The sequence below is a fragment of the Castor canadensis genome, chromosome 4, assembly GCF_047511655.1.
Source record: "Castor canadensis chromosome 4, mCasCan1.hap1v2, whole genome shotgun sequence".
In the NCBI taxonomy this organism is placed as follows: domain Eukaryota; kingdom Metazoa; phylum Chordata; class Mammalia; order Rodentia; family Castoridae; genus Castor; species Castor canadensis.
This window is the reverse complement of record NC_133389.1, coordinates 67,183,209-67,195,316: the sequence shown is the minus strand read 5'-3', so window position 1 is coordinate 67,195,316 and position 12,108 is coordinate 67,183,209. Positions and strand designations below refer to the sequence as shown.

The 12,108-nt window shown below is 40.1% G+C and overlaps 1 protein-coding gene across 14 annotated transcripts in view; it reads left to right on the top strand.

The window, feature by feature from the left end:
- LOC109699702 (uncharacterized) overlaps positions 1-10,012 on the top strand; it is a 94,900-nt gene extending 84,888 nt beyond the window's left edge. For 9 of the 14 annotated variants that reach the window (XM_074070404.1, XM_074070413.1, XM_074070412.1 and 6 more), the window contains exons 41-45: positions 4,353-4,544; positions 4,637-4,792; positions 5,765-5,968; positions 6,060-6,215; positions 8,848-10,012. In XM_074070404.1, the coding sequence (XP_073926505.1) occupies positions 4,353-4,544; positions 4,637-4,792; positions 5,765-5,968; positions 6,060-6,215; positions 8,848-8,882 (743 nt within the window). In that variant the 3' untranslated portion in view covers positions 8,883-10,012. The remainder of the gene's footprint in view (positions 1-4,352; positions 4,545-4,636; positions 4,793-5,764; positions 5,969-6,059; positions 6,216-8,847) is intronic. The other 5 variants (XM_074070401.1, XM_074070403.1, XM_074070400.1 and 2 more) reach the window with 2 other exon arrangements.
- The last annotated feature ends 2,096 nt before the right edge of the window (positions 10,013-12,108 follow it).

Genomic DNA, 12,108 nt, shown 5'->3' with positions numbered 1-12,108 from the left:
GTTGTTTTTGTTGTTGATTTCTAGTTTTAATGCAATGTGATCAGATAGAATGCCTGGGATTATTTCTGTTTTCTTACATTTGCTGAGGCTTTCTTTGTGCCCTAATATATGATCAATTTTGGAGAAGGTTCTATGGGCTGTTGAGAAGAATGCACATTGTGCAGAAGCTGGATGAAATATTCTGTAGACATCAACTAGGTCCATTTGATTTGTGTTGTGATTTAGTTCTAGAATTTCTTTATGGATTTTTTTTGATGACCTATTTATTGGTGGTTGGGAGTATTAAAGTCTCCCACTACCATAACCACTGTGTTGGAGTCTATATATGCTATTATGTCCTTCAGGGTATGTTTGATGACATTGTGTGCACTGACATTGTGTGCATATAGGTTAATTGTTATTTCCTTTTGGTGTATTTCACCTTTTGTTAGTATGGAAGTCTACTTTGTCTGATATAAGTATTGCTTCGCCTGCCTGTTTTCAGGGGCCATTGGCTTGGTAAATCTTTTTCTTCCAGCTTTTCACCCTAAGCCAGTGTTTCTTTCGTTGAGATGGGTCTCCTGTAAATAACAAGAGTGTTGGATCTTCCTTTTTAATTGAATTTGCCAAATGATATCTTTTGATGAGGGAGTTAAGTCCGTTAACATTCAGTGTTAGTATTGATAGGTATGTGGTGATTCCTGTCATTTAGTTGTTTTTGTTGTTTAAGGGTTTGTGTGCAGCTGCATCAGTGTTACTCTCTGATTCCTTGTCTTTTCTTCTCCTGTGGTATGGTACTTTTTGTCCTCTCATGGTTTTGATTGGTTTCATCTTATGTGTGCAGAATTCCTTGAAGAATCTTTTGTAGTGGTGGCTTGGTGGTCATATATTGTTTGAATTTCTGCTTATCATGGAAGACTTTTATTGCATCATCTATTTTGAATGATAGTTTTGCTGGGTAGTGTATCCTAGGGTTGAGGTTATTTTCATTCAGTGCCCGGAATACCTCACTCCATGTCCTTGTTTTAAGGTTTCCATTGAGAAATCTGGTGTGATTTTGATGAGTTTACCTTTGTACATTATTTGTTTTTTCTCTCTTATAGCCTTTAATGTTCTTTATTCTCTGTGCTTTTTGTTTTAATGGTAATATGTTGTGGGGTAGTTCTAGTTTGGTCAAGTCTGTTTGGTGCCCTGAGGCTTCCTGTACCTGAATGGGCATAGCATTCTCTAGCTTTGGGAAATTTTCTGTTTTTATTTTGTTGAATATATTACAAATTCCTTTTGCTTGCACCTCTTCTTCTTCAGTGCCCATGATTCTCAGGTTTGGAGTTGGTGAGTTCTTGCATATTCCTTACACAGGTCTTGAGTGGTTTGACTGATAGCTCTTCAGTTTTTCCTTTAATTTTCATTTCATCTTCAAGTTCTGAGATTCTATATTCTGCTTGTTCTAGTCTGCTGAACTGACCTTCCATATCATTTTGTATTTCTGTTTCATCCTTTTTTCTGAGGTTTTCCATATTACTAGTCACTCCTCTGTAATATTGTCAATTTTCTTCTTTAATTCACTTATCTCTCTGTTTGTAGTGTTCTCTGCTTCAGTTTGGTGTTTATTTAGGGCTCCTATGAGTTCATTTATTTGTTTCTGTGTCTTCTCATATTCTTTATTTTTGGTGTTTTGGAATTTCTTGACTACCTCTTGTACATTGTGCGTGACCATGTGCAGTAACATATCCATTAAATTCTCAGTGATTACTTGCAGGATTTCTTCCTTCAGGTGTTCTTGTGGGATCTGTTGGGTTCCTTGGTGTAGCTTATCTTTGTTTTGTTGGAGTCTGGAATTGGGTATCAATTTTCTTCATTTCCCTCTGTATTAAATTATTTTTAAAGTGAGAATGGTATCCAGCCCTGTTTTGTCTTCCCATCGCTCCACATGGTACTGTGTAACTATGTTCTTGATAGACTATTGATGGTTTCAGTCACCTGTTTTCTTTCCCTTAGTTTAATTTTGTTTTGTGGATGTGTTTGGCTTTAAATTAGTATATGTATGCTATTTCTGTCTTAGTAGTTCTGGTATTACTCCTTCAGCATCCAGTCCTGGTGTTGATATTTAAGACAGGCTCTATCTTAGTCTCGCCAAGTGGTTGGGGAGTCTCACCAGTTTGTTTGTTTTTTTTTTTTCTGTCTTTCAGCAGCAGCTCATTAGTCAGCTCCTCCCTCAGTGAGGTGTGGCAGTTTGAGTTTGTATATTGTCCTTTGGTTTCAGAGAACAGCTCTGTAGCCCACCAGCCATCTGCTTTGAGGTTGAGTTTTCACCATGTTGGTTTACTGGGGGCTTGTTCCTTTGCCTTGCTCCCTTTCTCTGGGGCAAGGTCAGAGATCCGTCAGCCGGCTCCCTGCTGTCAGCATGTTATGATGGTTTGCTGATTGTTTTTCAATTTGGCAGTGTCATTTGAATTTGGATGTTGCTCACAGGCTCAGGAGATGAGCTTTGTGAACTGATAGCTGCCCTGTCTCCGATAGCAGCTTATCACCTGCCTGCTGTCGCCCTTGTGCCTTTCCTGCCTTTGTTTACTGAAAGTTTGAGTGGAGATCAGCTCCTCGCCTCTCCCCCTATCTCTAGTGCACTTACAGTACCCTGCCCCTCTGCTGCATGTTCCTTGTTTGTTACTCAGTTTTATTTCTTTTGCGGGGCAGGGAGTCAGTCTGTCCAGGAGGCTATACTGGTTGTATCCTAGGGGTGGCTATGGGAATACCGCATGATGCCTGGTGCTTACCTTTGGTCTGCTGATGTCTCCCAAGCAGGTTTGGAGCTGGTGTCTGGCAGCACAGCAGCTCTCCTGTATTCTCAGTGTAATATGGTGAAGAGAAGCTTTGTATGGGATTGAGGTTCAGGGTGTCAAACTTCTGATTCTTCTTGATGCTTTATTTCTGCCAAGTGCGGCTCCAGTGTCTCAGCAAGATTTTTGATTTACAGAGCTCATGTTGTCTTCTTCTGCACTCTAGTCACCATCTTGAATCGGTCTCTGTTGACAATTTCTTTAACAAAGAGTTTCCATCTCTCTCTTTTTGTTATTGCTGGCATTTGAACTCCAGGCCTCCCATATGTTAGGGCCTCTACCACTCCAAAAGCCTGCAATGGCAGGTGCATGCCACAAAGCCCTGCTTACCTAGTGTCTTAAAAGATGCCTCACTACCAAACTCTGTCCTCTCCATCTCTTCCTTCTGTCCACTCCATCTCTTCCTCCCACGTAGCGTGGATTACAGGCTTGGTCCGCCACCCCTGGCTTGCTCCAGATGTTCTTAAGACTGAGGTTTCAGTCCTTCACGCCCACTTTATCTGGGTCTTGCTCACCCTCAGTATCATTCCAAATGATGACACCTTGAGCTGGGGATGCTTCCTGATGGTGATGTCAGGAGGTGGAAGGTCATGTGGGATTAGGGGCCCCAGTCACCCACTTGGAGTGTTCCTATGGAAAGTACTACTGAGTCTTTGGGGACATGCAGTACCTGACCCATGTGAATAACTTGGAGCATTTAACCATCTTGCCATCCATCTGGCATGCCGTTTCCTTGCCACTGGCTTCCCCCAAGCCCAGACAATACTCAGCAATGGGACTCATTTACTCTGTCTCCTGCTCACATTCCACAGATGCCAGAGCAGTAAGCCAGCTCAGAGGATGTTAGGGGAGCAGGGAGAGTGTTAATCCTTGGTCTGTTGCTCCACACTATCATTTCCTGATGTCTTATAGGGCCATCTGCTTTTCACAAGCTCTTTTTATCCACTTTCTTCTCATATTTCTCAACAATATCTAATTTTATCTCTGTGAAATAGAATTATAATCTCGTATAAGATCCCTGTATTTTCCAGTGGAAGAAGTGGTGAAATCAGATAATTAAGTGCTTGTACAATTCTATCCTCAGAAATGTGAATAATGAATGGATCTATATCTGGAGCATATACATTATGTGTTTGTGGCAGGTGTGTTTTCTAAACAGAATGCATACAGGAAGTATATCAGATACTTAAGCAAGTTTTGTAAGTTTCTCAGGATTAATGTCCCCAAGTTAGTTTGTATCCTGGGGTTTTCCTTGATCTTTAATTTTGCTTGGTGTTAAAATCTCTTCCTCTCCAATAGTATAGCCCATGCCCAGTGTCATTTCCTTGTCTTGCCATATATTCTTGGGAGATACTGGGTTTTCCTAGTCCAGTTTCTCTTGAATATGTTAATAAATTGGAAGTACCTTTGCCTCCTGGCCAGCCTCTCCCAGCCTTGGACTCTGTTTTCCTTGATGATGCTCTTTTGTCCCAATCAGGGCATAGGGAACAATGTCTGTGATGGCATAGGGAACAATGTCTGTGATTGCATTTTCAGAACTGAATTCGGACGCCTGCTTTGAAGTGAAGCTGGAGGGTAGTGCTCCTGAAGGACCAGTTGACCACACACCGGGGTTTCAACATGGCCTCATTAATGCCACAAACGACCTGAAACGGAAGATCTTGAAGACAAAACAACTGTTCAGCAGGTGCCAAATAGGATGCAGATTTCCTGAACTGGGACGAAGAGGTAACCCACCTCTGGCTCTTAGATACACTTATTACTGCTTGTGACCCTTCATGTTGGATTGAGCTCATCCCCTACTATGTTTTCTCCTCAAGGTTTGTCTTGTATAACAGCTCCTGTAATCTCTGCGTGTTCGTACCTTGGATTTCCATGGGCTGCCACCTGGTCTGGTCGTCCATCTCCATCTCCTGTTTGTACTGTGAACTGTGTTCCCACCCAGCGCTGGTGTCCCAACATTTTAAGTGTCATAAGTAAGTGCACCCCATGTTATCATTACTATAGGAAGAGCATTTCTTGGCCTGCTATGCACATGCAACTAATTTCCCCAAACCTCTCTCTTTGTTGGCTTTTTACTTGTCTTCCCGTCAGCCATATGGCTTGTGTTTTCCCCTCCTTTTGCTTTTTGCATTCCCCGCCAATACTCATCACCTGGACTCAGTCACAGTATCTGTTGCTAGCCTTCCTTTGGTTGTAGCGCAGTAAGCCTGCTCAGGTGACATTTGGGGAGGAGGTTTGTTGTACATCTTCAGTCACTGACCTATGCTATGAGTTTTCTTCATGTGTAACAGATCATCTCCTTTTCACAGCATCTTCCTTTCCATATTTTTATTTCATTTCTGATTCAACTGACTGAAATAGTAATTGTGATATTATATTTTATTCCTCCTGTTTCTAATGTAAAAATTCATGCTCAGATAATTAAGCATATGTACATGATGTTCTCACCAGATATGAATAATGAAACTTGTATCTGGAACCCATGTATTATGTTTGTGGTAGGTATTTTATACCTGTTGTGCAATGAAAAGATATCAAATATTTTTGCATGTTATAATAATTCCTTAGGTTTATTCTCCCACAGTTCTCTTTTCTGTCATAGGGTTTTCTGTGGACTTTGATTTTGCTTCATTTTAATCTTCTCTTCCATTCCAAAAGCACAGCCCATATCCGGTGTCATTTCCTTGTTTTGTCTCATATTCTTGGGAGATACTGCGTTTCACTGGTCTTGTTTTTCTTGATTTTTAATAAATTGCAAGTACGTTTGTCTTCTGCGATCTTAACTTGACTGGATATGTGAAAGCTGTCTGCGTTATGGAAATAGCAAAGTTGTCTACAGACTTCGTGTCCCTCCTGGACTTCCTTGTCCCGGCCTTTCTTTTCCTTATGTCCCTCGTAAACCCCAGTAAGGACATAGGTAACAATGGGTATGGTTTTGTTTTCAGAGCTGAATTTGAATGCTTTCTTTGGAATGAAACAACCTCCCAAGATAGAAGGTGATGTTCCGGAAGACTCAGTTGACCACGCATGTGGGATTCACCATGGCTTCATTGACGCCCCAAATGTCCTGAAGCAGAAGGTTATCAAAAGAATACTATTGCTCAGCAAGCGCAGAATAGAGAGCAGATTCCCTGGATCAACATACAGAGGTAGTCACCCCTGTGGCTCTTGGATGCACTTAATCCTTATGATTCTCTATGTAGGTTTGAGCTCATTCTCCTACTGTGTTTTCTCTTTAAGGTATGTTCTGTCCAACAAGTGATGTAATCTCTATCTATCCTTACCTTGGATTTCTGAGGACTGCTACCCTGTCTGATCCTCCATCCACATCTCCTGTTTGCATTCTGAATGCTGCTCCTCCCCAGTGCTGTCATCCTCATACTTTAAATGTCACAGGTAAGCCCGACCCATGTTTCATGTTATGGAGAGCATTATTTGAGGTTTTTAGTACATATAGTTTCCCATAACCCCATACTTTCTTGGCTTTTCACCTGTCTTCCCAGCTTCCCAATTCCACTGCCTCTTTCTTCTGGGTCCGTGCTCTTTAAAATTACTTGTACAGTTTCTCCTCTTGTGCCTGCTTCAGGGAACAAGACCACATCAATCCCTAATTCTTAAATTGGGCATGCACATGAAAATGGTTAAAATTAACAATAAGGTGCTCTGATTAAAAAAACTAAATTGCAAGCTGGGCTTTAGGTGGGAGGCGCATAATAACCTGGAATCAGTGTTATCTTCAGCCCAGTGTGTAGAGCCCTGTGCCCATTTTCATGGGTTTTCCAGGACACATTGTCTTTACTGCTTGGGTTCTTAAATTACCTGGAGGATATTAAATGGTACTGTAAAGGGACAATGGTCAAAAATGATATTCCAATTGCAGTACTTCACAACTTTTATTTAACTAACTTATTGGAAGATGGAGTCCAACCCCATGTATATCATGACCTAGTATGATTGATTGAAAATACTGGATGAGCTTTGCATCAATCCATTTCAACTGACAAAAGAGTGATTTGCTTCAAACTATCAGAATGAAGAGTAAAATCCATAGAGCCAGTAGGTCAGGAGCCAGTCATGAGAGAGATGGGGGAGATGAAATGAAAGTTATGGGATCAGTGGTCGTTCAGTATCTCCAGATCAAGATGCCCTAATACAAGCACCTGAGGTAATGAGTGCCTTGAACTCACACATGAGAGTCTCATGTGAATAGTCTGGGATGACATACAGGCATCAGTGATTTTAAGAAGGTCCCAAGTGATTCTAACATATTTAGAAAATTAGGAACACTGATTCTTGATGATCTCAAGTTGTCAGTATGGAATTTTCCCACTTGTGTGGCTTACTCCATAGAAAAAGCTGAGCATCCATTAGCTGCTGATGAAATTTGTATCTCCCTCTCAACAAAACTCTGCATACCACAGAAAAACATGGTGATGAATGAATTGGGCCTGTAGCCTCCATACTTGAAGCACATGTGCACAAAGTGGTAACAAGATGAACTAAGAAATAGTAGCTACACTGAAACTCAGTGTCCAAAAAAATATTTCCTCCAATTACACATAATGTTACTCAGTTTTTTCTTTTTCATTTTTTACCATAAATCTGTCAGTTTGCATTATATATTATTAACTTCCCACTCCTCTAATGTGATTAAGAGCACTATTTTTATATTTTACTTTTGGTCAGAGAAAATCCCCACATAAAACTTTTCAGTCTCCTTTTCCTGAAGAACATATAATAATACATCAAAACTGAATGTCAAGAAATATTTTTATACTTACACTTCTTTGTCATTCTTTTTTTTTCTGGTGATACTGAATTTGTGGCCTCGCAATTACTATCCAGGCACTCTACCATTTGAGCCACTCTGCCATCCCTTTTTTGTGTAGAGTATTTTTGAAATAGGGTTTTTTAAAGTATTTGCCCATGCTGGATTAGAACCAGGATCTTCCTGTGCTTTGCCTCGTAAGCAGCTGGGCATGAGACACCAGTGCCCAGCTTCTATGCCATTCTTGACAGCCATGAAAAACTTAAAGGAATCTTTTCTGAAAGAGTAGTATTGAGAAAGAAAAGCACAAACAGAGGAGAGTATAGTAAAACACAGTGCAGTCCCTTTTGTTTTGGAGATTGATGAGTCTAGCTATTGAGACTGTTCCTAGAAATGCTTTGTGGTATGTCCTGGTGTGGAATAGCCTTCAGGAATTTAGAGAAAAGAGTTGTGCTCTGGTTGAACTCACTACTCTCCCTTCATTCTTTCCATTTTTAGTGAGTCCTTTTTCTTGTCTTTCCTAATCTGCTGTGGAAAAACAGTACAGAGCTTTCTTTAAATTTTTTGTCCCTGTCTAGCCAAGGTGACCCAATATCCATTGTGTCTATTGCTCCATTGGGTGCCTTCTTGCTCTTCCTAAATGTTTATGAAGAGGGTCTGCTCCAGTGTTTTCAGAGTTCATGTGTTATTAAGAGTTCACGTGTTCATGAACTCTTTGAAAAGAGTCAGTTAAAGGTCAGCCCCCAGGCATCACTGTCTCCTCTTTAATAAAGGTGGGACTGGACTTGGATGTGGTCTGAAGCCTGCTATCTCTCTTTCCTATGGCTCTGCCAACTGCCCACCCTCTCTTCCCTTTTTGGAGTCATAAAAGTTGTTTCTCCCTCCCACAGCAGTCTGTTTCTGAATGTGTATCCTGGGTGCTAAGAACAATGAGCACTGAGAAGCATGAAAAGCGCTTGATTTGGTCAGGATAAAAAGGATAGGAGGAAAGTGGCTGAGACCACCAGCTTCTGTATGGTACAAGGGAGGGACCCTGATTCCTGTACCACAAGCTGAACTGAAAGTTCAGGAGGGTTTTCTCTACATTGTTGTGGATGCCACCTTCCACTTTAGCCAGCCTGAGTTCCAGCAATTCAGCTCCTTCTCACAAAGGAGCTCAAGTGGTCTCTGTCCTCTGTTATCAATGGGCAGTACTTCCTGGATCAACCATCCCCAGGACCTGACCAAGACTCTCATTTGATTTCTCTCTCCCTCTCTCAGATACTAAATGTTGCTGGAACAAGAAGAGATATTGACCATTTAAATAAGTCTGCATCACAGAAAGTGCCTTTTCCACTTGAAGAAATACAAAACAACAAACCAAGTGAATGGCCAAATAGAACACTGGAGACATCCTTCATGATCATTGGATTTCACAACCATGAATGGCTCTTGACACTCCAAAAGACCAGTTTTATTGGAGAAATTAACAGTTTCTGAGCCTCTAATTGTGATTACTATCCAAGACCAAGACCAAGGTCCATAACCACTATTGAGTGACCTTAATCCCAGCCCTTGAAGTTCCCACTCTAGAAAAGCAAGGGCAGGAACAGCAGGAAGAAAAGAACAGACCAAACTGGACCATTTCAGGATCACAAATGCTATAAGCAGGCAGTATTAGCATTGTAGTGGTTTTGCTAAAGATGTTTAGAATGAATTTAAGCACAGGAAATTATCAGACACATGAAGAATATAGACCAATGAATGAGACTACTGACCTATCTTCTTCTGTCAGGGTCACCATAAATGATACAACAACAAAGGAGAGGAGACATTTCGGTTGAAAAAGAATAAAAAGATAAATTTTTTTTAGTCTTTTTGAATCAAAAATGTCTCTTCTCTTTTTTGTTGTCAGTCTGTGGTGACCTTGACCTGTTTGCAGGGGACAGGTCAGGTGTCTGGCAACATGGCCCACATTCTTCAGTTGTCTCATAATTTTCTCAGCATTAAATTTAGCCTAAACTTTTAGCAAATCCCATGTACAGCTAATGCCATATGCTTCCTGTAGCATCCTACTTGAAGACCTACCAGTTTGTCACTCATTTCTCTATCTAGGACTGTCACTTGGAGAAGGAGACATCCACTGTGGGAGCTCATGAAAATGACTTATTGTTTTCCTTAAAACTGTTAAGCAATGTGGAGAGTAATACTTTGAGAATGTATAAATATTCTTGTCTCCAATGATCTTCCTCTAAAAATACTACTGTCCATCATTCCACCTTGCCCACATCTTGGTTTTTGTTTTATACCAAAATTGAACATTCATATATATATATATATCCTGAATGTTCTAAAATTCAGTTCTTTCCATATACTTGTTTTTGCTGGCATTCTGTTTTAAAAAGGACATTTTCTCCCTGAATTTTAATTTAATCCAAAGTGAGTATTAACCAGAATGATTAAAACATTTGTGTTCCTCACTATGGAGTCATGTTTTTATTGAAGTTCTTTTATTACTATAATCAAATTTTTGGGGTAAGGATATAAATGAGTACAAGCTCTTCCATATAATTTAGGCTGTGTTTACCATAGGTAGTAGATGGGATTTATTATAGTTCTTTCTCCATGGGGTGTGTGGGGGGGTGGGGGGTTTGGCATTTAAGAAGCATTATATAGCTTTATCTTTAGTATTATCCTGATAATGTTTTTGACATCTTTAGCATCCTTTAATTGACAAACATCTGATAATTGGTTTGTAAGTTTTCCATGAAACCATTCTACTTCAGCTGAGGCAATCAATGACATTATTTTCTTTCTTTATTTCTACTCACTGTGCCTGCCATTTATAGTGTTATTTCAACCCAAACTATTTCTTCCATATTTTCCACACCTTGCATTTTGATTCAGATAAAAATTGGATCTATTAATGCTCACCAAAGCTGAGTTGCTCATTCACCACTTGGTGGCATTCCTGCTGGACAGAGCTCAGGGTGGAGTCAGCAGGCTCCAAGTTTTGCATGATTTAACACTCCATTTCTACTGCCTTGATACACAGGTACCTTAGAGGACACAAGTTGCCTGAGATTTATATGCCTTGCTTTTGTAGGTAAGCATGTTTTATATTTGTATTCTGGTTTTCAGTCTTAAATTTCTACCAGCTGTTTCATTCCTTCTTTCCACCACAGGTGTCCAGGGGATGCATCCTCAGTTTGGGTCTCCAGTACTACAGTGATAAATGTGTGAATGTAGGCATCTCTATTGCATGCTGACCTGGGTCCCTCTTTGTATATACCCAGATTTGGTATAGCTGGATCATATGGAAGTCCTGTTTTGAATTTTTTTTTGCAGAACCTCCATACTTATTTGCTTAGGGACTGAACTAATTTGCATTCCACAAAGCTGTGTATAAGGTTTCCTTTGTCCTCACATCCTTACCAGCATTTGCTGGTTTTTGTTTGCTTAATGGTAGCCATTCTGATTGAAGTCAGAATGAAGTCAGTGTAGTTTTGACTTGCATTTCCTGGATGGCTAAAGATGTTAAACATGTTTTCATGTATTTGTAATGCCTATTTGTATTACTTCATTTGAAAATTGTATGCTCGGTTCATTTGCCCATACAATTTATTGGATTGATATTGTGGTGCTTGATATTTGAGTTCTTTGTATATCCTGGGTATTGATCCCCTGGTGGATGAACAGCTGGCAAAGATTGTCTCTATTCCATACCTGTCTCTTTGCTCCAGTAATTGTTTCCTTTGCTGTGCAGAAGTCTTTTTTAGTTTGATGCAGTCTCGCTTGTGAAACCTTGCCAACTTTTTTTTCTTTCCTTTTTTTTTTTTTTTTTTTTTTTTGGTGCAGTACTGGAGCTTGGATACGGGGACTCGTATTTTCTATGCAGCTGTGCTACCACTTGAGCCATGCTGCCAGCCAGTCAATGCTTGCTGTCATTTCCTAAGCTATTGGTGTCCTATTCAGAAAGTCACTGAAGTGTTTTCCCTATATTTTCTTGTAGTCATTTCAACGTTTTAGGTCTTACATTAAGGTCTTTGATCCATTTTGAGTTGATTTTTGTACAGAGTGGACATGGAGATGTAGTTTCAGTCTTCTACACATGGATATCCAGTTTTGCCAGTGCCACTCATTAAAGAAGCTTTTTTCCAGTGTATGGTTTTGGCACCTTTGTTGAGAATCAGATGACTGTAGCTATGTGGACTTATTTCTGGATCTTCTATTCTGTTTCATTGGTCTACATGTTTCTCTTTGCACCAGTACTGTGCTGTTTTTTTTTTTTTACTATGGTTCTCTAATGTAGTTTCAAGTCAGATGTGATACTTCCAGCCATACTCTTTTTGCTCTGAATTTCTGTTGCTATTCAGAATGGTTTGTCCTTCCATATGCATTTTGAGATTGTTTTTCCTAATTCCATGAAGACTGTCACTGGAATTTTGATGGGAATTGCTGTGAATCTGTATCACTTTTGATAGTGTAACCATTTTCATAATATTCTGATCCAAGAACATGGGAGTCTTTCCAGCTTCTAGT